General features: G+C 39.2%; 1 protein-coding gene and 1 non-coding gene across 8 annotated transcripts; one reads left to right on the top strand and one right to left on the bottom strand.

Annotated features, from left to right (window-relative positions):
• The first annotated feature begins 1,384 nt into the window (after positions 1–1,384).
• Positions 1,385–21,526, top strand: LOC143448791 (uncharacterized). 7 transcript variants are annotated; one of them, XM_076948664.1, is made up of 17 exons: positions 1,392–1,524; positions 7,785–7,968; positions 13,364–13,560; positions 13,910–14,078; positions 14,166–14,300; positions 14,773–14,909; positions 14,987–15,157; positions 15,275–15,377; positions 15,498–15,767; positions 17,273–17,335; positions 18,461–18,566; positions 18,691–18,784; positions 18,962–19,080; positions 19,616–19,853; positions 20,088–20,356; positions 20,457–20,568; positions 20,687–21,526. In XM_076948664.1, exons 2-17 carry the CDS (start codon positions 7,809–7,811, stop codon positions 20,747–20,749), a joined length of 2,406 nt encoding a protein of 801 aa, XP_076804779.1. In that variant the 5' UTR covers positions 1,392–1,524; positions 7,785–7,808; the 3' UTR covers positions 20,750–21,526. The 7 variants fall into 7 exon arrangements, with proteins under 7 accessions (XP_076804780.1, XP_076804779.1, XP_076804778.1 ...); XM_076948663.1 differs by having other exon boundaries at positions 1,393–1,524; positions 7,749–7,968; XM_076948665.1 differs by lacking the exon at positions 7,785–7,968 and having other exon boundaries at positions 1,385–1,524.
• A 277-nt stretch (positions 21,527–21,803) lies between these two features.
• LOC143450928 (5S ribosomal RNA) lies at positions 21,804–21,922 on the bottom strand. Its single transcript, XR_013114821.1, has one exon. It is a non-coding gene; the product is annotated as a 5S ribosomal RNA (ribosomal RNA).
• Positions 21,923–25,721: the final 3,799 nt, after the last annotated feature.

Genomic DNA, 25,721 nt, shown 5'->3' with positions numbered 1-25,721 from the left:
TAAATTTGGGAAAACTGAGTGTTGTAGAACCTTTATCAACTCAAATAAAAATGAATTGAGTTTGCTGTCTTGGTTTACGATGATTTATTTATCTGTGCAATGGAGTGAAAACTACAGCAGTTATTAACAAAAAAATGCGTGACACAATTTTTGGCGTAATAGCTTGCACTGAAGCCCCAGTTCTTTTCTATTATAGATCGGTATTTAGATTAGACAGTCATCTTTGCTTGGTTTGTTTATGATAATGATGTGTAAAATTTAACATGTCTGTTTATGAGTTTCGTGTGTATTTCACACTTTTCAATATGGTCCGTTGAAACTATTTGGTAGACAGCCTGCAGTTATAGAATGTGTAACAACAATGGAGGCATGTGCTGCATAGGCTGGAGGCAGCATATCTATTTGTATTCTGTTATTATGATAATTTTCATGCTATGACAATTTTACAAAATTGATAGATTTTTGACAGACTGACAATAACATTTTTATGACATAATATTTGTATGCCTGTGTAGTGTGTAGTATCAGCGTCATAACTATTATGACAGACTAAATTGGCCATTAAAAACACATATACTCTTTACAAAAGGTTTAATATAACTTATATCAAAGTACTGTACCAGTTTGTTGCACTGCTTTCTGCCTATGTTGTAGTGACATCAGTGAAATGAAAGATCTTCCAGTTTTGTAGCTATAACTTTATGATAATATTTTTGTGCACCATTGTGACATCAGTGTTGCTATTATGACAAGACAACGTAATTGTTTGTTTTCATACTTTGACATACATTGGTTCGTTGGAGCTTAGTTACATGTTCTATGCCAAGAACCTCAATCAAGTGTATCAAATCAAATTAATTTCGTCTTATGAAAGAAAACACTTCAGGTAACTGTTTTATGGACAGGCATAAACTGTCTCATGGCACACAGCACGTAAAAGCATGCCGCACACAGAAAAATAAAACGAAGTAAAAATTGAAAAGTGGCTCCCATTAAACTAAACAACAGTTATGTTCAAATGTCGCTTTGTAGGATTGTAAGAAAATTTATGTACATGGGTAAAAAATTTGAAGTTTGGCATTATTAATTATTATTTGTAGATTTTATATCAAAAAATAAACAAAGACTGTATCAGAATGATTGTGAAAAGCAACTAGTCAGTATCCATAGCTATATTTAGGGGTTTCTGTATGATCATCTACGTAATGTGTATTCAAATTCATGTATACATTTACAGGTATCTTTGTATACAAGCGGTCATCAAGTGAGACTCGGTTCATTTTTGCTTGGTTCATTTTGGCTGCAGTAGGAAACAAACTTATTGGTTCAATACAGAAACATAGTTTGATTCAAAATATTCAGCTAGTATCATCCTTTTTTCAGTTAGATTTCTTTGTGTATTTTGCAGTTTCGATAATTCTAATTACAATATAGAAAATACTAGCGCAGTTGTGAATAGCATGGGTGACCGTGGCACATTCGACAGTGATCAGAAATCATCACCAAAAGAATATCTTTCAACTGGTAAGTTTTGACCTTGTGCAGAAACAAATTATGGTATTTAAAATGCTTCATACCACATTATACAGTAGTAGATAATTAAGTCAAGTGTATGCTTAAATTGACCGTGCCTTTACGTAAGTTAGTGCAAATTTAAACAAGTTGCAGCACCTGGATTCAACTAGTCCTTTGTATTTAAGTGTTTTTGATTTCAGTATTAAATTGTGAGATTGTGAAATTCAATCGCTATTAGCTTTGATGTTTTGAATGGAACAATCGCTATTATTTCCAGTTCAGAAAACATTCGATTATGTCGCATCAGATGTGTTGACGCTTCAGCTGCGTCAACGCAGGTAATGGAAGAACCTGTACCAAGTTTTGAAATTGAAATTGATGTTTTGCTGACGAAATTCGGAAACCAATTTCGCTTTCCGTTTTTATTCTTTGCTGGGAGTTTAGAGCGAAACTGTCTTGTCCACACCTTGAATAAAAAACGAACTCGTAAGGAATTTGGTCGTAAGTTAACACTCTATGAATGACGGCTTCAGTTACCAGGCTGGTTAGAGTCGGCAGAGTGTTTCTGTTGTAAATAGCAGGCTCAAGACATTTGATACTTTTTGAATCGTAAGAAGGTGAACTGAGAATATTCTTTATGTTCGTTATCGTGGGATAGTTAAAGCACGGCGACCTAGGTGACCTTAAAATGCGTCAGTTTTTCTTTGTGGTTATGATCGACACAAGCATCAACAGTGCGAGGTTGACTAATTGTTGTAACAAGTCAGATTAAACCAGATCTAATCGAGCGCCGCAAACCGGATATATTAGCCAGCTTAGGTGGATTTACTTACCGATAGCTGATCTTACGATACCTGCGATAACAGGTAAGAATTCCGAAAATGTCCCTTTTGCTTTTCAGAGAAAAAAACGCTCGGTAACGTTGCAGCCCTGCGCGACTTCAGTCACGTTTGCATCATATCTCGCTCACACATTTATAATTTGGTGATTTCGTTTTGTTGTATTTCTACATGGCGCTTGAACAGGATTGCTGAAGGGCGTTCTGGTGATTGCCGCCTGCCTTTTGCATACAAGATTTTACACGAACTTCTGCTCTAGTTTCGCAGAAATCTGCATTGGATAGTTGTGTCGTGGGGCATGGAAAAGTCTCAGCCAAAAAAATATATTTAAGAGTTTTTTATACGGTCTTGCTTGAAATTCAATTGCGTTTGATTCAGTTTTCAGAAGCCGCACATTTAAGATTTCGTGTAACTCTTGCAATTTCCAAAATAAGAAAATTTTCTAGTTTTCGGTGAATAAGTTGTATGGCAGTACAACAAGAAAATGGAGAGAATACAGGATATCCTTTAATTTAGTTGTTGGATTTCTATCGTCGCTGACGATGGTTGTGACATACAAGGTTTATTAATCCTGCCACTAGCGGCGCTGTTGCACTTTAGAATGGCCACACGCGACGTAAGCAACGCTGTCACCAGTTCATCATGGTCATTGATCTCTTTGAAACCTCGTCTTATTGATAGAGTATACTATGAAGGGTTTGTCTTCGTGTGCACTGATGCCCTTCCCAAATTGTCATCTTCGTAAAACAGAAAATAATTCGTAAGAGACGAACTTTCATGTTTATCGAAGAGCCAGGTCAACGGTTCATAGTGTGTTAGCCTCTCGCTGAAATTGGTTAACCTCTCTCCTATCTCAGGCAGAGTTCCAACAGGCGGGTTTTGGTGGTTTTCGCTTCCTTCTTTAACTTCCCTTATTTAGTTTCTCACCTTGACACGACCGAGTCAAAGAAATAGTGAGCGGTCAATGATATTATATCATCGGCAAAATCAAACGAAAGCATTATTGTCTAAACTCTAAAGCTTCGGTTGGCGGTGTGATCAGAGAAGGCGGTAGCTACCCCGATTCAGAAGCTATGCTACGAAAAACGCTCCACGTTCCTGAACTTGTAATAACCACAGCAAGCAAATCTAAAGACTGTCAAAGATCAATGCTTTAATTCTATAACAACTGCATATAATGAATGTGCAGCTTTGTCGATAAATTCTTTTTTGTATAATGTAATGAAACGTAGCATATTGCAAGGAAACTTATATCTCGACATCTGTTACTTCATTATTTGTTGCTGTTTAGGCGGTTTCATTGATTTTCGCTTCATTTCCTTTACAATGCACAATGCCTTAACCGCAATGCCAGATTTCCTTTGAAAGTTAATTGAGACAGGTTCGCTGTTTATGTTTGTAGGAGGTCACTACACATGCACGGTTCGTTTTCTCACCGCACACGAAGAGATTTTATTCCAAGCAAACACCGGCATATTTCGCTGTATATGTAACCAAGCTATTCATTTTACTGGCATTCCCCAAGTCTACTTTGACCGATTGCATGGGCATGTACATCAACATGCATTAACCTAATAATAAGAAAATTACGACATAGACCTTGTACATAGGTGCCTTTTTCTTACAAATTTCAGCAGAGCCATTATAGGTTAAAATTTTTAACATAGCGAAGGGTCAAGTGTTCCAAGAACCATAGGACTGTTATTAGTTGCTGGCTGAATCGCCTATTGTTTTAACAGCAACACAGTTCTTATGGGTTTAAATAAGTCGTTTTGAAACTCGAAAATTGTCAACGAGCTCCAACCCGGGCACTTGAACTGTGCCTGAAATTACAACTCTTCGAGATAATATTCGGGAGAAAGGTGTAATTGCTTTCCTTCCGTCCATGACATCTCTCTTTAAATGCTACATGAGCCGACAGCTGGTTTAAATATCGTAAAAAACAGTTTTGAACTTTGTAGGCGTTAGAAAAGAATAATGTACATGCGGTTCTTTGGGGTTATAATTAGAATTTCGAAATACTGAATTTAAAATTGGAATTAACCGCGTGTTGGTTCAGTTCACTTTAAACTGTCGTCATTGCATTGACCTTGACAAGCATCAACTTAAATAGGCTGCTCCTGCTATTGATTTCGCCCCTATTTAATCCTTGGTTTACGCAGGTATTACTTCCCTTAATGTAGGTATGTTTCCTTCATACCAGTATTTGGTTGCGAATTTCATAGGTTTTACGAGAGGCGAATGCGATCATTTACCTCACTGAGTTATGGATGGTGGATAGGCTTCGAAAATTAATCAAATCATGAGTTAAAAGTAAGCATATGTTCATTGCTAAATATTTTTTGCTTGCAATAACAAGTTAGCTAAAACAAATTTCCTGTACTTCGCTTAAAGCTATAGCTTCAGACAAGAGTTTAGCAGGTCATAGATGGACATGTTTTTGATAAAATGAAACGACGGTGATATGATATTTTTCATCAACGTTGTCAGCAATTCAAAATATTGACGAAATAAACCAGTTAATAGAACCGTGACTCATTTTAATCCGTTTTGTCAAGATTGTCATTTTTGTTATTCGTCGTCAGATAAGGATTGGGTTAGTCAATGGCAACAGAACCGTAACTACTACGTGCATTTTCGGAAATACGTACTCATGTTTTTGACTAACGGATCCGCAATTTATTTATTTGGTTTGCATAAAACAGCTTAATGTTGAAACCCATTGTTCTTTGAAAATGATTTCATGTTACACGCTTTGTAGCCGCGCCATAATATCAGCAGCCCAAGAATCCTCCACCGGATACGGCATTTGCAATTGTGCGCTGACTCCCATAAAAGTTACTGAGCACCTGGCTGATTTTGAGAATACAATAAACACATTTCTCCATCGTTGTTTTATTTAGAAACATGTGCATTATCACGTATGTCGCAAATTTACATCTGTTTTCGTGGAACATATACGGCAATTTTCGTATTCGTTGACGAAACAAAACACGTAGGCACACTTGAAATGCTAGACCATTGGGATATAAGTTTTGCTCAGGCGTTGTGGTTTGTTGAGTTTTCAATGTTATTTACGAGCTACTGTAAAACATGTTTGCTTTTATCTTGATAACATTTTAGAGGATATGTGACGTGCTTTCGTGGTTTAATGTAATATTTGACGTCACGATGCGGATATCTCGTTTTTTATTTGATCCGAGGTTAAGCTATTGTCTTATCCGAAATAGAGGGTTCATTATCATTGATCACAAAAATACGTCACCTAATTTCATCGTAATTTACGATACTTTTAGATAACAAGTGTATTATGATCAATGGAATTGCCAAAGTCGAAGATGGAGGTAATATTTCTGTCAACTACGGCACAGTCAAACAACCGTCGTTGATGTTTCTGTTAAAAGCAAACATTAATCAGGTTGACCTAATTAAGTGGTGATAAAGGGCGACGAAGAATTCGGCAGTTGCTTGCTGCTTGGCGAACGCTAGATTGATTTATATGGTTTAAGGTGTTTAATTTCCCGGATTTGGCGTTACCATTTCCTGCGCAGCAATCCAACTCGCCTTGCGACCCGGAAAGTGGCGATTATCACGATTCAAAAACGTTTGTGGTGTCGCCAGCTTAACTAAACACACGCCGCGCCTGTCAGATTTTCACGTTTTTAACTTTTGCCTTGTTGACTGATTTGTATCAATAGCGTAAGCTTGTTTTGATGGATTTGTGTGATTTCAGGCAGACAAAAACGTCACCGGTACGCAAACAGCGTTGAACGGGCATCAGTTTTTACGATCTAACATAATCGGGTGTGTTATTGGTACTGTGACCATGACAAGCAAAAGTAAGACGGTTGTATGACCGTTTTATAATGTTTTCAAATAGCGCCGTTGTAGGTTTTGTTATCTCGGCAAGCTGAAGAACTGCTGATGTGTCAAAGTTCGCTGTTCTTGAAATAATGGCCCCAATCTGCCGGATGAATGTCAACAGGTGGGCGTTCTATTGAATTGCGGTTTAAAATCCTGGTTTTATCGTCACCTTTAAACCAGAAATGTACCGTTTATGTAGTGCAGCAACTCTATGGTTTTTTTTTAATTCGCTTTAGACTGATTCAATTTTTACAGAAGATGAACTGTCATTTTCGTCAGTAGCTATACTTAGTAAGTACTTAAAATGTGAACGCAGATTAAGAGTATTATTTCATTCAGCTACGTGTGCTTTGCTATTGTTAGCGCAGACTTGATACATGACGTTTTGAGCAAAACAGTGAATCAGGTTTTTTTCTCATCTAAACTTTAGTTATCTGTAGTTCTCGCAAGTTAATTAAGAGTACGCGCGCTGTGTAGAACGGAGTACTTCGAATCCCTTGCTTAGTGCTCTTGCTGGGGGGGCACTTCGACTCGAGAGCTACTTCGCTTCGTTGGAGAGTGGAATACAAACTGGCCGTAAGGACCAAACGCTTATTAGAACCTCGTTTTCGTATTTCTTTTTGCGAGGTGGTCGAGGCGCAGAAGTTTGTCGTAACTGCGCACAGTTACTGTAAACCCAGTTTAGAAACTTAGCCTGAAACAGGGACAGTCTGCCAGCTTTGCGTTTTGTGGATAAAATTTTGTTCAAGATAAGTAGCTGAAAGCAATAAAGAAGATCGATTAATTCTTATTTGGTCGCCCTAACATAACAGATGGTGTAGATCCGTCCCACACAGGCGTATTGTTTGCTCTTCATGCCACCTTAGTGTTGGGTTAGCGTACGATCTTGTTTGTCTGCTGTACTTGAGTTTGGTTCAATTGTAATCATTAGCGGCATAGTGACGTGTTAGGCAGCGCACCGTCGGAGTAGAAAACAAACAAAGGGCGGCCCTGGGACTTTTCGGATACTTCAAAAGCATTATAGAGCATTTGCCCCGGGATATAATTGGCTGTGGATTAAATTCCATTGTTGCATTTTTTTTCTCTTGCGTCTAGGTAAGAGTGATGTTTTAATCGGATAATTAACACTAACTAACAGCAGGCCTTGACAAGACCATGCCGAAAACATCTTTCTTTTTTCTAAATGTAATGTCGCCTAGAAACGGGTTTTGTGCGACAGACAAAATGGGTCGTTGGAGCTGCACAAATTGCTAAAACCACGCAACAGCTGAGGTCATTTCAGTTCGTTTCTGTGTGTTCGTGAAGCGTTGCCGAGGCAGTTTTGTTGTAAAGAGTATGTTGTTACGCAAGTGTTGTCCAACTTACGGCAAATTCCCCTTGAAGACGCCATTGCGTCATTTTAGTACAACCCAGTCAGCAGCAGTTTACTATTAGATGTAGAGTTTGAGTAGTTATGAAAATTTACTAACCAAAGTATTGCTATATATATGTTTAGCGCTGTAGCTTATCGTAGCTATTGTCATGTACCAGATAGAAAATCTAAAGTCTTGCTTAATCGCTAACAAGAGAGCACCAGATGTCAAGCTGAGTATGAAACCTGCAAAATCGGTTACTTTCGCTGACATTGATGCCGTTATGAAGCCGGCAAAGACAGAAGTTGATGTGTGTGATTCAACAATCAACAAAGATCAGACTTCACCCAACTCCATCTCGTCAATATTCACCTCCAAACTGAGCGGAATGGAAACAGGTAGGATGATGCTGTTGTGTTAGATCATCGCATGGTCATGTGCTCACTTGTCCAGCCTGCCCTGCCTGCCGATTGCTGCCTGATTGTTTACGTATGAACAGAAAACATGCATGTCAATAATTCATCAATATTTCACAAATATTGATCGGTTCATAAAACAATGCATTTTTACGGGAGGGCAAGGTTGTAAACCTGCCAAATAAATCATCGGCCAGTGCCTCGTGGGCGTTAATGGACGCGTTTGGTGTATCAATTTAGGTTTACACATAACGAACTTGAAAAGGAAAATTAGAAGTAATTGGATTACCAGTTTAGTCTTGCCATGTTACGCTTCATTTGAATTGTTGCTAGTTTGGTGTAATGTTGCTGTTGTTTGTTTCTCCTATTTTCTCACATTTTGTTTAAGTGGGTTAATCAGCAGAAGCTTTCGGATTCTGTCTTCCATTACTTCAGTTGATGCGGCATGATTAGACATTTCCTGTAGACCAATTTGATTTACTTGCTTGTTTTTACCACGAAATTGCATCGGAGAAAGTCTCAGAAATCAGAGATCCTGCTATTTGAAGGCTCCAAAAATCCGAATAATTTTTGGTTTTTCAAAGCCACTTCCAAACAGGAACAGCGGTGAATTAAAACGATTTAATAACAAATTATGAAATCACCAAGGCCCAAAAAGTAAACAAGTTGATATAATTTGAGCTAAAAACAAAAACTTGCCCAAACGTATCACGTGTAACTTGTTAGTGACAGCGATGTAAACTCCGGCTGTACCTTTCTCCCTGAAAAAAAAACACGCTTTTGCGCATTGAGTAGCCGTAGTTTTCACGCTTTACAGTAAATCAAGCGAAAACGATAGTTTGAATGGCTTCTGACAACAATTACGACACGAGAGAGTCGTGTCGTAATCATCGGTCAGATCAAGTTTCAAACGTCATCATGTGAAGCACTTCTTTAAAGATGACTAATTGCCACATCATAACAAGCTTTACTGTAATAACACCGGGTAAGGCAGTCGAAGCTGATTTAGTTTAAGTGGTATGTTAATTTAGTCGAACTTTAGTTTTAGCTTTAGTACGATGCAGTATTCTAGTATATGATACAAATGACTTGAGACCGACTGAAAAACGTGCAAAGTTTTGATAAATGTTTCAGGTGTTTGGACGCGTTTCAAATGGGTTTTAGTCCGAAAAATCAAGGTTGCAATAGGGTTAAAGCAACAATTAGATTAGACCAAACACTAGTTATGTTTAAATGCTATAGCTTTCAGCCTATTCCAGTAAAACATGTTTATTCTAGTTTGGTGGTGTTCCTTGCTTGATCTTGAAGATGGCGTCCACCAAGACGTCTTATCTTTGAATATTTATAAAAAGATGCACAGCAGCACGCTTATCAGGCACTGTTGTTTCCAAGATAACTTCCCCGCTTTGTCAAACAAGATTTTATCTTTGCAATGTTTGTTATGGCCTCTACGATGCCAAGGGTTCGGTTATTGTTTGCTTGTAGATAGCGCTGTTTTTTTCCTGAAAAGTCGAACACGCCGATTATAATTAATAAGCCCTTAGTCGAGCTATGCTGCAGTACGTTATAGGCTACGCTCTTGGCTAGCCAAGGGTGTATCATTTCTGGCTGCGACCTGGTTATCGCAGAATAATTAGCCGAACTATGCTATCTAGCGTTCTATTGATTCTAACCGCGCACATTCAAAAGCAAAGAACAGTCGATGGCGTTCAGCTTGTTGTTTTCAAGTTTTTCGGAAAATCTGCGGTTACTTTATCATATCTTATGCCGAGCTCTAGCGCAGACTTGGGATATGTACAAGGCTTCATACATCAGATGTTTCGTGGATACTATTACCGTTGTTTTGTAGAACAGCATTTTTGTCGCCAAAATTACCGCGTTACAAATTAAAGAGGTTTATATCAACCGGATAACAATGGTACCATTGTTTAGCGCAGCTAGTGTGTCTGACTAGTAGGACGTAAACTAAATGAAAGATAATCGCTAGTTATGTGAGGTGAAGTAAAGTGAAGTGGGGCACGTGTATGGTGTCTATTGTGTACCGTTCGCGACCGATATCAAATAATCAAGTAACTAGCGTCTGCAATTGTTTTTCTCCACAACTCTTTTCCGGTGCTGTCGTACGCCTGCCGGAGTTATTAAGTTACAATACTAGTTTCTGTTGTTCAGATTTTAGCAACATTTGTCCTTAAATGGAAACTTTCTAAAAACGTTTGAATATTTATCGTGAACTAATTGTTATCCTGTCCAGTAAAGACAATCACAGCTGGGACACCCACCAAGCGAAGTTGTTAAGACGCTTAAACGTAGCGTTTAGTTAATCCAAAACCGACAAAAGGGCTTAATGCGATGCGCCGTTTGACACGAAATTATAATCCTCATGTCAACCTTTTCACAGCCACCCTGTTCCTTCCAGTTCGTCGACGTTTTAATTAACGCCAAGTTAGCTTTGACGCTTGTACTTTTTGTACCTACGATTTGTAACCGCCCAAACGCCGTAACTTGCTTTGTCGCGATTTTCAAAAGCCGAGAATATTTTACTGATTAAGGTTTTCGAGTAGGTACTGTAAGTTGTAAATTGTACTTTAAACAGCTAAGACCCTTTAGTACTCGCTACGTACAAAATGAAAAATTTAGATTGCAATTCACTTTTCGAAGTAGTGCTCTAGTGGGCGTTGTAGCAGTTATAGGTATTACGTCATTGGAAAACTACCACTCTTCCAGCAGCCCAGTCAAGTTATTTCCAATTTCATGACACCAATGTGCTAACTTTGCGGGAGGCCATTGTTAATATTAGTCATTTAAATGCCACCGACGTTATATGCGGAAACTTTGTACTTTGTAATAAAGTTAACTGAATTGACATTGCAAAACAACAGCAACTATCTTTCATCGCATCGTTGTAGAATAACCTTGTTGCGTCATTAATTAGAGGCAGCGTTGTCAGAAGTTGGCAAGTTATCGAGTTGCTGTAGTGCAGAGAAGGTCAGCCAGTCTAGGCCGGACTTTTGGCGACTATTTCATCGATTTAAATCAATTTTCATCCAGCTGGCGGTCAACGTGGCGTAAATAAGATAGAGCGGAAGACAGTATTACCATCCAGGCAATTCGTTGTCAGATCTCTTTGGGTTGTGTAGTTATTGGAGCGGAATAGATAGAAGTACACGTACACATTTTCCGAGTCGACCGAGAGTTATTGTTCTTAAAAAATTGTTTCATCTGGACAAAGCTTGGCCATCTATTAATTATTTATATTGCGTCATAATAGCTCTCCGTAGTGACCGTGTGTGTGGCCATCGTGGTTATGATAAATGCGCACTCCCTTTTCGGGTTTGACGTGTAGAATGAGATGGTACGTAGATAATTGGGATATACAGTGTTAGCAATTGCGCTGTGCAGCGAAGTAGCCGTCTGAATGCAACCGGAGTGCTGCCGACTTGTATATGAAACAAGCTTTAACTGCTCGTCTAGTATCGTATGGAGATAGCACGTTGCGACGACGCAGTTTGTTATAGGGATAAATGTCACTTTGCTGAAACTAAATACCTTCGATAAGATTTAACAAGATTACGTCTTTGCAAAGTATCTGTTCAGCGAGCATGCATTTAGTGTATATGACCATTTTTGGAGCAACGGATTTTCCACTGTAATAGCAATTGAGTTGGTATATTTGTCCAAAACAGTAGCAGCTATTCATATCGGCTCAGCTGCAGCTTATAACTAAACGTTTCCAGACTATTCTCTTGCTCAACGTCGTTATAGCTGGGTGGCCCTGCCATTCGCAGTTGTCCGCTGAATTTAAGCGTTTGATTCACCAGGACAGTGAAGATTAGGAAAACCATACGAGGTACAGGTTTCACCATTAAATAAACAACGACTGCACAATGTAACGGCACAGTTACGATTAATCGCGGTATACCGCGATTAAATGTTTGCTTGTTAAATCTGTCTAAGTGTCACATCTAAAACACAACTCAGAGTAAATGAATCAAAAACTCGTCGGTGAGGCGAGTTTTTTTTTGACTGATAAGGCCGGTCATCAGTTAATTTTCAAATAGCCATTAATCTTGTCAGGGATGGACAATCAGTCTTAAAAGGTCAACTTGTGGCACCTGATCCAATAGCGATTGCCCTCGCTTTGTTTATGCCTGCTACATCAGGTCGACATTGGTTCTCCATATATGACGATTGGCGAGAGACGCTCTGAGCTGTGAATTAACTGAATGCTGATGATAGAGATATGAGTTTGTATAGGGTTTACAGCGTAGCCTTTGTATTGGCGGTTCATGACCAAAGGGCCCAGCACTTTACGAATTTTCATTCGGCGGGATTCGACAGATTAACCTGCGCGAACGAACTGAACTATTCCGTTCTTTTTTAAGTTGATCGAGTACCCAGTACTTCTTCGCCGCTTCGAAAAGTGATATTCCGTTTGCCAAATCATCGAACCTGTCGGTCGTCACGTTTTTTGGTGTGTTTTTTGTGAACGAGGAAAAAACCAAGCCGGAATGCCGCTTGTGCTTGTGCGGTTGACCAAAACGTAATCTAAAACCTTGCATTTCCGACGTCTCTTCAACGCTCTGTTGTTGATCACTACTGTCAGCTTAATTCAGTTGTGCAGAGACATTGGTGTGGTATGCAGTTAACCACTCAGCCAAGTTTGCTAAATCGTTTCGTCTTTTGCTGCAGGTGTTTTAGTTTGGTAATTGTCAGAGTAAGGGTTTCAGTTTGTTCAAAGAAAAATTTGCAGTATATGCGATAACTTAAAGAAATGAAGCATTACGCTAACAATTGGTAAGTTGTGCCAATTCTGTATGTCATAATCATAAGAGTGCACGTGTGATATAATCATGGATATAGTCACTGTGATTCATGATCATAGAGTAGTTGGGATTTTAGGAGTGGAATGGTTTTATTAAAAGATGATTTTTTAACGACTTTGCTTTTGAGTTTAATATAATCCGGGTATTTTTTTTCTCTAAGGCAAATTTATTTTTCACATTCGGTATAATCGATGAAGTTTTAGCGATTTTGTTATTCCTTAATTGGAAAAAGTTACACCTGTATGACGTTGTCCGGATTAAAATGGAAAATATCGATCGTTATTATCATAAAGTGCTGTTATGTCCAAATAAATGCCTGACGACATAAACTTTATTAAAAATGGTGTTGCCACAACAAATATAGTATAATAGTAATACAATGACGTATTAGCGATCAGAAGTGCCGTTCGCGATAACATATCCCACAAGTGGATCCCAAAATAGCTCTTTTTACTAGCTCGAGAACTCATAGCCAAATAAATTCGGTATATTTGTGTCTAATCACCGTAAATGCGTCTTCCCACGCGTTTAAAAACTATCTTTTCTCTTTTTAGCTTTGCAATCGCTTGACTCTCTCAGTGAACAGATTCTGCAATTCATATTTAGCTCCCCTTTAAACATCGCTGGGAATATTCCATCAGCAAACGACCTTGGGGCCAAAGTTCTTTCCAACAGTGCTCTGTTACCACAGCAACGAGACGCACTTCACGCTTCATTGACGTTAATGAGAGGCTTGCTCATGGATGCACAGGTAAATTCCGGATTTTACTGGTTGCAGTCGCATAATTGTTTGCTTATTTTCGTGGTAGTTTTCCGACTATCGGTCACGGTATTCGCATTAAATGGTCTCTTATTCATCTATTTTTCGTCGTTTCATCTCGGTATGTGGTGCACCGGTAGTGAAACGTACTGTAGCTCGTGCTCTGCGTTGGTCAACGGTAAACTCTGGCAAAAATGATAAAGCATTAATATACTAGTTGTTTGCAAAACAATGCTTTGGTGTTGTTTGGCTTTACCTTTATTTTCAGTGATATCTTATCCAGTCGCATATAACCCAAAGTGGAGACTTTACTAATCAAGGCAGCTTTTTCAAATTACAGACAAAATTCAAGAAAATGGTAGACAACAACAGACGTTTGGCTTCACACATTGACGGAACAATACAATCAGCCAATCAGGAAGTAAATACGCTGCGAGTTGAACTCAATATGACCAATCAGAAGCTTCGAGAACTTTCGATAGTTAAAGACGTCTGCTCCCACTGTCAAGGTACGAATTGATAAAGATAACAAAGCTGGGCAAATACTGACTTCAAATTCTTCAATGTTCCGACGTAACTTTGAACTCTATTTACAGAAACAATCGAAATGAATAAGATGATGGAAGAAAATAAATCTTTGAACGCGAGCAATCGGCAACTTCAAAAGGAGATCGACAACTTGAAACAACAAATCAACAACAGTGACAACAGAAACAGGGAATCCATTGAAGGTGCTTTGATGTAGCCCGGCTGTACTACTCAAGTATCTTTGAACTCCAAAGCGTATGTTTAGACAATGCATTTATCAAACTACAGCTTCGGAGCGTTTACGTCAAATAAAATTCCTTTGTGATATTAAGTCGGCTTCTTGTTGCCATATTCAAGTCATTTAAGGCTTTCGTGGCTAACTCTGTGGTCGTCTCAATTATCCATTTCCGCCGTAATTACACGATCCGTTCGCTGGAGTTAGCAGTTAATAACATGTTGGCTGTTTGTTGATACATACGGCAACCTTAATGCAGCGGAGTTTTACGTACGGCAACCTAATGCAGTGGTTTACTGACATAAACTTGCAATTACCACGTCGTTCTTTCACTCATAGCCAACGCATTGGACTTGTTTTTGTTAGCATAGTGGTAAAGTTCTAGAATCTAGATGGTTGAATGATCGTTGAATGTATTAAATTACCGTTTACATTCCTAGCTTTGAAAATCGATCGGCAGCGATTGAAATCAGACAAAACCGAACTCCTCAACCAAATCCAAGAGATGCAGAAGACGATTGATGATAAAGAGGAGCAGTTGAGAGACTTCATCCGGGAGTTCGAGCTGCAAATGAAGGTGAGCCGTGCCTCCCGGATCTTCACGATTCTTACATTCCTGAATGATCTCTGTAAAAACATCCTTGTGACCCTCAGGAGAACGATGACATGATGCGAGAAGCGGACGAGGAGCGAAATCGGCTCTCGCGCGAGAGGAACGACTTCTCCAGGAAGCATCAGGATCAGACGGAAGTGGTGAATACGTTGCGAGCTGAACTGATGGCGAACGAAAAGAAGATACGAGAGATAGAAACCGAACTTTCTATTGTAAGTGCAACTTCTTCACCATCGTATTGACAGTTCATCGTTAGCGCTTGGAAATGTTTTTGCGCACAGGTGATATTGTTACGTCATATTAATATCGTATTGTTGTAACGTCGTCAGCTTCGTCAGGCCGCCGCGCAAGTTCAGCCGAGTTCAAAGCGACGTTCTTTTCATATTTCTGTCGAAGAAGGTGTGAATAATAACAAAGCGCTGAATTTCTCAGGTACGTATCTGCCAGCTCTAGTGTGACCGAGTGTATGTAGGTAGCAATATATTTTGACAATACAGTGCTGAATTGCTGGCATGACAGACTTTGCAAAATTCTTTTTTGTTTTGTTTGTAGTTGGGACGGAACCCAACTCCTCCATGCAGAGTCAAGATCCTCTCTTGGTGCCTGCGTCATCCCCCATGTCTCCCCGTCACTTCCTGGGACAAGCAGGCTTGTCCGGAAACAATTCTTCCTCCAGCGAAGACGTGCACGGCGACTCCGGAACCAGCGGAGGTTCGCTCGGACACTCTTACAGCCGAAAACCGAAGCTAGTGCAGCATCTTTCCGGATCCTTATCCCGAGCATTCAGGAGAGGAAGAAACAGGAAGAGTTTAGACATAGCTCGTAAGTTCAGTAATCTCTTATTTAAACTCGGCTAGAGCAAGATATAAATCTCATTTCCCGTATGTAGCTTTGCGATTAATTATTGACCCGCTCTTTCGCCTAATGACTTTTTGCCCACACCAAATAGAAGCAACAGTTGAAAAGACCGTCTTACATCTTTATTATCGTATTTCCCACGAGACTTAGAAGTCGGAGCAACTTATCTGCGGCATGCGTTTCGATCTGAATGTATCCGTATTGGTCGAGTTCTCACGTACTTTGGATCTTTCAAAATGTTGTCGTTGACTTTTTATTCGGCTGAAGTGTGTACACTTAACGCTCAACGCGACCGAAGCACGTTTTAGGCTGATTGAGAACACTGGGCAATTATGCGGATTCAAACAATAACAGGAACGTGTTTTGGGTTTAAAATAGGCCGAAAACCGCAGCTTGGATTACAGCGATAAGTGCACGTCCGGTACTGCGGAAATTTAAAAGCCACTTGCGTTCCATCATGTTTCTCCAGCCCTGTTATTAATGCTACAACGCAGCCAATTATTACAACATGTCTTCGTCATAAGTGGTAGGTGTCGCAAACGAATAACAATGTCATTTAAGCTGAAATGAATGTCGTCATCGCTTGTAACACCAAGCGCTTCGCACGGCAAAAGAAAACAGTAACGTTAAGTTCGCCTTCAAATTACATTTGTCGTATATGCCAGGAGCTTGGCGATTGTTCAAGTATTAAGATTCAGCTAGTTTTCGCAAACCCCTATAGATTTCTTTCGCCCAGCGCATTCGATTGAATGTAACTCTTACTGTCTAACTGTCAACGAAAAGCTACCCGAGGATTTTCCTAATTTGTCTCATGGGTTTCAATTCATTTTTGTGACGTAAGCAAAGTAATATATGACCGCCTTTGCAAATAGAGAGTTGCGAAATGTGATGCTTGTGAACTTTAGCCCATTCACACTGACAGGCTCCGGTGACATAATAATCAATGAGTGTATTGAAAACGACTTTTCGATGAGGTCGTTGGCGTTTTTTCCGAAACTTTTTCCACGCTTCATTTCAGTTTTCACACAAAAGCTTTTCAGCGCTCAATCGCCCTAGTAAGCGCAGAAAATCCCTCGCCGAAAATTCTTTGTGAAGCCCCCCCTTCAAGGAATGATCGATTTGGTGGTAGGGACAATTTTTACCGCGTTCGTTTGACCATTCCTTGCCAACTGAATTGTTCCTCAATCCCAGTTCAATCTTTAAACTGAATGGTAAATAAATTGGGTCATTTCCTAAGGCCGATGAGCGATGAACAAAAGCTTCATTGGTCATAGAGAAATCTAGCTGGTTTAGTTGTAATTAAACCAAACTAATCGTAAATAAATGAGCAATTGATGATTATTACTAGTATATGCGTTAACCGATGATCGATTAATGATTTATTGACTTGAGAAAGTGTAAGCTTTGTTAGAGCAGTCGCTGTTTTTTAACCTTGAGTTAGTTTGACTTTGACTTGATTGCCTTCATAGGACCAGAGATACCTCTCTACATGGCAAGAAACGCTTCTTTTTCTTTAGGATCTTATACCACAGGTTTGTGCGCACGTGTGTGCGTTTTTGCGACGTCAAGTGCTTGCTGTGCAGTGCCAGTCATTATGTTTTTGTTCTTATTTGCCAAGCTTGTCAATTCCAAGCTGGTTTAATCGTGTTCGTTTGCGGGCATGAAGTAATTGGCTTCATTCACCGGCACCTTGATGTAGTTTATGAAATTCAGTTTGTTGTGAATTGAACATAATTCCTGTGTTCTCCTTGCATGCGGATTTCTTGCCTTTAATCGTGTGGTTTGATGTGGCTTGCTTAACTAGGGTGACATGGTATCCATTTTGAAACCAGTCTCACTACTTCCATCAAACACTTTGCTGATTGGGATCGACTTGTTTTCTGTTTAAACAGTCACCATGAACTGATTGAATATTTATGCCCCTTCTGTAGGTGTTTGCTTTTTTATAAATTGTTTCATGGTAGCAATTTTTATTGCCATTTTATTTCACCTTCGGACCCGGTCATTTCTATGAAGTGGCGTCCAATTTTCACTTTTTATTTTTGCAAAAGAATATAACGTTGCTCGTTTTAGTCATTCAAGTTCTATGTTAATTATCACGTTCTCGTTGGCAAAGTAATTACAAGGCTACCACTCTAATTAGTACCTTATCCGCCCTGTTCTCCTTCACAATCATTAACTTGAGACAATTCCCAGGCTAATCATACGAATCTTGTTCGACTCGTATGCTATCATAATATGTGATAGGAAGGATAAATGCATCTTTTGTGCACCTTCAATTGAACCCTTTGCAAAATACAGACAAGCAGTTATTCTTGGAATTAAATGTAATTTGACTAACATCACTCACAAATCACAACACATTTTTGTCACTGATTGTTGTTCTTGTTTGTCCAGTTCAGTATCATGTGTGATCCAGTTACTGAACTGTGTCACTGCCACCGTGTCGTGCCACCGTGTGACAATTTCTCATTGTGCCGTGTCAAAACACGCCGTCATTGTCGGCATCGATCCTCAATGTAAAATGTTCTAGATTTAAATCTTAGGCGATTAAACAAACTTGCCGCTCTCGGCCGCCTTCCCCGACATTGTTTATTCAGGGGCGTCAAGCGGATAGCGATTGTAAAATTAATTCGACTTCGTTTCTTTCTGCTCAGTCGATGCCGAAAATTACCTCGCATCCAGCCGGACCAGCTTGGATGAGAGGAGCGATGAACAGAAGAAAGAAATCCTCCTCAACAATCAGAACCTTCCCATGCACAAGTAAGTCTTGCTCGAGGCTAAAATTGAAGTTTAATGATAAAGCTATTTTTGATGATAAGAACAGAATACTGGGTATTCTACTAGTTAATGACAAGTTGATTACGAATTGATTAATCTTGTACAGGTGGAAGGCTGACGCTGTGTTAGTTTGGCTTGAACTTGTAATGCACATGGGACAGTACGTCAAAGAATGCGCGGAAAATATTAAAAGCGGAAAAGTAAGTTCGCCATGTTTAGATCTATTCGTCCGTGTCTATGATAGCACAAAAAAATGTTAAATTGTAAGTGCTCCAATCACAGTCTGCATTTCGACTGAAGACATATCAAAAAACATCAGTCTTGCAACAAAGCTAATACTAGTACCAGTAAATGTTTCAACGTGTGTTTTTCCCCAGGTTTTACTTGGCCTCACCGACGCCGAACTGGAAAAATGCCTCGGTATAGACAACCCAATGCACAAGAGGAAACTGTGCTTGGCCATTGACGAATTTCGCAACCCCGCCGTAACTATTGCGTAAGTCAAAGTTGGTATTAGTCAACAAAATATATCACCAAACTAGCTAAAAAATCAATCCCACTTGTTCACGTAGCTTGAGGTGTCGGTTACAGCGCCCTCAAACCGTGCGACCGGTTAAACTCTTCCTCGTTCGATTTCGTCATATTCTGGCACGTTTAGATTTCAAGTTATTTTTATCTGTATTTACGAGAAATCAGGTTATACCAACAACACAAGTATTAATAGATGGCAAGGAACCAGCACGGCTTTGCTGTTTACACCGTGCCGAGTCGAACGAGAGCGTATAGGTCGAGCAAACACGATGAAATCTGTTTCTTTTTGCGCTGACTGCTCCCTTTTTGGGAGCAGTTCTGTAAACTTGCATCTGCTTGTATTAAAACAACCATAATATGGGCACAATACTGGGGCTTAGTGACTTGCCTGTAGCAACAGGCCCCTTGTTCGGTTTTGTGGGGTTGAGATGATAATTACAGCTCTGTGCGCATTTCAATAGGTGTAAGCAGAGTTATCTAAAAATTTCCTCTGTTTTCAGCAATATGTCAGCTGCGGGACAGCTCGACCATTGGTGGGTTAGCGAACAATGGCTACGTGACGTAGGCCTTACGCAATACGCATCACGCTTCCGTGAGCATTTGATTGACGGCCGAACCTTGGCCTCACTGACGCGCAAGGACTTCGAGCGACATCTTGGCATGGATGGAAAAAAACCACACCAAGACAGCGCTTTGCGTGGCGTCCAGCTTCTACAGATGCTTGCCTTCAATTCACAGGTTAGTCGGTTAATCGACATTGGTGGCAGAACTTATGCTTCTATCATAGGAATATTTGGCTTCGTAAAAGGTGATCATCGCATAAGTTAATGGCTGACATAAATTTTGGTTTTATACCGAGAACGTCTCCAATTAATGACCTTATAAAGTTATGGGTGAAATTACAGTAACTTTCAAAACCTATGCAATATAGAATGTAACGTGTTAAAAATCTTAACAATCTCTCTCATGCAGCGATTGGATGAAAGAAGGCAAATGTGTCAGTCATGTGACACCGACCTACTGGTGTGGAACAACACGAGGCTCGTCCAGTGGGCAAAATCAATCGATTTAAAAGAATATTCCTCGAGTCTGAGGGACTCCGGTGTGCACGGGGCCCTCATTGTACTCGATTCCAGTTTTACTTCAGACGATATGGCCTGTGCCCTGGGCATCCCTGTCAACAAGGCCACCGTCAGAAGACATTTACAGTCTGAGTTTGAAACCTTGGTGCGACCTGCCAGGTTTGTTGTGTTGTCACTAGTTTGTTTGAGCTATGCTGTATACGTCCAGCGTTGGAAGATGAATTTATTAATTCAGTTTGCACAAAATTTGCTGATCTAGGGATTCGCTTGAAGATGAGATTCTCTGCGTGGTGGAAGATAACGGGAAGAAATCCTCCTCCTCTTCTGCATTTGTCAGATCCTCCAATCAACGCAGCAAAAAGAGCATCAGGGTAAGGGTTACCCTGTTACATTTAAGTTAACATCGGTGTCAATTTTTATGGTCAAGTCGTTGGCACCAATTGTTAGTTACACTTTTTATTGACTGTATCATATTTTTATGTTTTACAGTCTTCCATCAGTCGTAGTCTTGGCCGACAAGTTTCCAAAGACAACCAACTTAATGGAAAGTAAAACTTTTCCTTTCCAATCCAGCTTTGCTGCTTCCAAAACAGTTTTGCCTAAATCTGCTGCATTGACTTACGCTTCCGCTTGATTTTGTAATTGCTTGCAAGTGTTTGAAACCTATTAATTTTCTCGGACGATAACTAACATTTTTGCAAAGTATTTCTACTTTTCTTCTTAAACTTTAGGCCTCGAGTACAGTCGGGCCCAAAGCACTGTGTTTATTGCTTAGCTGCTTACCCTAACGCACGTCACGGTGTGCTAGTCTACGTAGCCTGCGTTTTGGGTAACTGCAAAAAATTGTGCTGTTACTGTTATTATTTTATTATAGTTGAGTTTCTTGCTACAGCGTAGCTTCGGATAAAAAACCTACATTTTACATCGCTTTTCTATATGGAATGGTTTATTCTGCGTTTCCTTCGCTAGAAAAACTGCCAATTAACTAGGCTTGCATAGCAGCTTGGTTTACCTATACATTTTGCTGTACTTCGCTGCTAGGTGATATTTTACGAATCAAAACTACTAAGATTACGTTCTGCAAAGTCCGGAATAACATCAACAAAAGTGTCATATCGAATGCTTATTCATGTTTCTGTTTTGAACAATGCTCTGTATTTCATTACCGGTGATGGTTGCTGATCCATTATGGCTATGCGCTGAGGCTATATCTGATTTATTGTTGTTTTTATCTTCACTGTGCGCATTTTGAGCTGTTTTTTGTTTCTGATCACCTGCTAGGTTTCTGGAATAGAAAAAAAAACTTGAAAAGAGCTTTCCTAATTTTGTATGATAGTTAATTTTTTTCCTCGCGCTGAGTCTTCTAAATGATAGCAGGCAAATGCCACATTAGGGGGACGACGAAAAAAGAACTGACATTCAGCAAATGCTTCAATTCTAGTGTCTAGCCTGCCCTTTGCTTACACTCTTACAGCATCTATCACCGAAGAAAAGAAAAAATTAGAAAGGTCGACCTGCTAAGAAATACTTAAGTTTGAATAACTAATAATTGGACAAAATGTACTGGATATGCTAAATAATTGTGTACGCTTGTCATACAACAAAAGACCTACAACACCCGGTATTCCCAGGCGGTCACCCATCCAAGTACTAACCGGGCCCGACGTTGCTTAACTTCCCAGATCGGACGAGATGGGGTGTACTCAACGTGGTATGGTCGTAGGCGATTGTCTCTCGCTAAACCCTATCCTAACCAGGCTCGCGAGTTTACTAAAAAACTAGGTATGGCCGACCCCGCACACACATTTTCAATCGTTAATTACTAGAAAACTATACGTCGTAAACTGATCGGATTTTTACATGTTAGTAGAAAAATCATCTGGCTTCCTGTATACATCATAATTGTAAAACTAAAGAAAGTGAATTTAGTGTAAATTAAGTATTTCTAAAAGTGACACATTTCTAGAAATTCTTCTTGTTACGCCGCGTCCCCGCTGTGCGGAAAACCAGCTGACCGCGAGAAGAGAACGAAAGAGAATAGTTAGTCGAGTTATTGGTGCGTAAATGAGTAATACGCTTCAATGCGGAGAGCAGAGCAAAGCAGAGGAAAATTATGAAAATATCGCAATTACTTAAAAATTACAAAATCCAACTTTATCAAACAAACATGGACAGATAGCTGAACATTTTTTAGGAAAAGTCACCAAATTTCAAGTTTCTACAGCAAACAATGCAACTGTACGCCACGTTTTGCTATGACAGTGTGCGGGAGAAGCCAAGCCTAGTTAGAATAGGGTAAAACGACGGTTTTATTCAAGGAGCTTTAACCATGCTTGGTTCGAAGAATTTTAAAGATTTATGAATGGGTTACAATCCTTCAAGCTCATTTTTGCGTAAAAAATTTTTATGATAGCTTGCTATATTCGGAACTACGCGAGGACAAGCCATAGGCTACTTGAGCAACCAAATTAAATCAAAAAATCTGGACTGGATGGAAACGTTTGCACACATTTCCTCATTTCAGTTCAGGCTCAGCAAGCTTGCTAGTATACGGTTCTCTTCGGGTTGAAATGACATTATCCAGTGAACTGCTTTTTTGGTTTTTTAACTGCTTTACCCACGTGACACCTCAAGGAATTTAATCATGATTGGGTATTTCAGGGCGATTTGTATAGAAAATATCTTATATCTATAATTAATAAATAGGCTAACGTAGCCTACTAAAACTGAGAAATAAGAATGATTGAGAATCTCAATAAATTCGCGGTTTCGTGACCTGTACTGCGTAGGTCATGTGCATAAGTGCATTGTCTGACACGGGAACCAGAGGTGGACGGTCGGTAACGGAACCGGTACTTGGCCTAAAATGGACCGACGGTTCCGGTATTCGGTACTATTTCAAAAAAGTAGTTTGGTACTTTGTCGATACTCGCTACCGATACTTTTTGTACAGCGGATGCTGTAGCAAGTGCAATTTTTACCGATATTATAACCACTGTAAAGATTACTTCAGGTCAAAAAATATGTTAACCGAGTATTGGGACCGACTTGTATTTCTTGATTAAATTATTCGGCACAGAGATTCGATTCTTTTAGAAAAAAATTACCGACGGTACCGGTATCGGTACTGACTATAGAAAAAGTACCGCGGAACAGTAATTCGGTCCTTTAGTACCGCGATACTGCCCACCTCTGACGGCAATGTTAATAAACTTTCATTGCACAGTACAGCTTGCAGGTTAATGAGAAACGTTATTTCGATCGAAAGTGTATGGACATTGGACAACCTACGCAATTATGCTACGTAGCACAGATCACTGCTGAGTAACCGATATTTTGTAATATCACAGTTAGCCTACTTACATACGTATTTTTAAAAATTACGCTCTAGAAATCAGGTTTGGCACCAATGGAAGTCTTTGCTCCTGGAATGATCTTGTTTTACTTTAACATAAGCCTAACCATAGGCTATTCTATACATATTAGACTAAATAATGTATTGACTATGGCCTAACTACATCTGAAAAACAAAAAATATAAATTTATTGACCTGTCGCCTGCTGATGCAGCTAATTTTCTTTTACTAGCTTGAAGTTTGAAAATGCGTGTTCCAAAAAGAAGGTGACTTGGTAATTTTTGTACGAGCTCCAGAAAACAGATTTTCGTCATGAAAAAGAATAACAAATGAATTCCCCCCAAAAAAGTCGTATGATATGCAGGGCAATTATTTTTTGACCTAAAAAACGAAAAATTTTGAATTTAAAAAAATTTTGACAGGTTCTAACCTAAAAAAACTATTTTTCGCAATATTGGCAGTTACTGGTTTATCGGTACTCTACTATAGTCTAGATCTAACGTTAGAAATAGCGAAAACTCAGCTTGAGTTTAGCAATAGCCTAACATTCATCAGTCGCCTACAAATACACCAACGGTAAGCTAGTCTTGACTGATTTAATGCAAAATATTCTTGTTACACACTGTAGTACACTTTAACTACACCTATTACCTGTCGGTCACATAAAACATTGTATTAATACTTAGGATTGCCAAGCACCAGCGGCGTATTAAAAGGGTGGCTGACTGGGCCGCAACCAGGCCCCCATAATTCGTTGGAAAACGGGTATTTACAACAGATGCGATTTAATTCTGGTGTTAAATTATTATTATTAAACAGTACGTCTGAGTCTGTTCATTAAGAAAATTTAACATCGGGCATTTTCTCTTATTTCACGGCAAAGGCGCCCCTGACTCAAATTAAGTCATGGGCCCGGCCAGTATTAATCTGCCCCTAATTTATTGGTGTTAATTTTTGTATGTTTTGCCTGAACCAGCAAAGGAGAGAAAAGATTATTATAGATTTGCATGTGCTTTAAAATGCCACCAATAACTACAACCATTAGCTTTTTTTCTATTTCTTTAACTTATTTCACATTGTTTGTATAATCTAATATAGCATTTATATACAGGTTAGCAAACTTATTTCGAACTTTGACTGCCTAGTTTTTCTTTGCTTTTTTGTTAGATCTCATTATTAGGGGTTGCACAGAATTCAGTTGGGATGAAAACATTTATCTTCACAAGCTGGCACGGCATTTTTACTATCATAATTCAAATTTAATGATTATCGTATCGGGTCTTCCTCATTGTTGTTTGTGGTCATTCTAGATCAAATATCTCTTACAAGATGTTCTTTGGGAAAATTGACTTGAGACATTGCTTTTTTTTCTGTCATTGTGTATTGTAATATATTATACTAGCATAGTTATCGTAATTGCTGGTGTGTATACGCCATTGCCGGCGTATCCACTATTCATCACAAATACCGCAGTTGAAGGGAATGTAGAGGCATGGTTTCCTAATGACATTATTATACTTTTTATTAGGTTCGTACTGTCTATCTTTTAGTGCACTTGTTGGCCTCAATAGTGTGTCTTCTCTTGACTACAGAAATGGGATTCCGGTCCCTAGGATTGAGTTTCTTTTGTGCGGTTTTCTTTAGCCATCCATTTGTTGTGCACTTAAGATATTTATTGTCATTTTAATCAAACCATGTCACTTCATATATTTATTTCGGCTATTAATATACGAGTTTTTAATGTTAAAGAACATGTTCTCTACATCTTCCAACAGTGTAGTTGTTTTGTTGTTTGTGTTATTTTGGCCTTAAATTCGTTAAACTTAGGAATTATTTGTGGATTTGGTGGCCATGCAGCATGGCCCATGCTAACCTAATGTCTTATAGCACAATTCTGTTATTTCTATCTTGCATGTTGTTAGCCCTTGGGCTTTGCTACTTTTTCCTGCTCGTTAATTGTTCTTGAGCATGTGTATTATTGTGCTATAACTACAACGGTTGGTATCCAAACTTTTGCTCTGCACAGTTAATGGTGAAAAATAAACAATGCAACGATGCAATACAAATATTACGCTATAAATGAACATTATAATTTGGTGGCATATTTAAGTGGCGACTGGTTTACGCCACAAAGGCTATTTGGTTGGAATTCCCCTTACTTTTTCTAAC

The sequence above is a fragment of the Clavelina lepadiformis genome, chromosome 3 (assembly GCF_947623445.1).
Source record: "Clavelina lepadiformis chromosome 3, kaClaLepa1.1, whole genome shotgun sequence".
Classification (NCBI taxonomy): domain Eukaryota; kingdom Metazoa; phylum Chordata; class Ascidiacea; order Aplousobranchia; family Clavelinidae; genus Clavelina; species Clavelina lepadiformis.
Note: the sequence above shows the minus strand (reverse complement) of the source record. Positions and strands in the feature narration are given on the sequence as shown.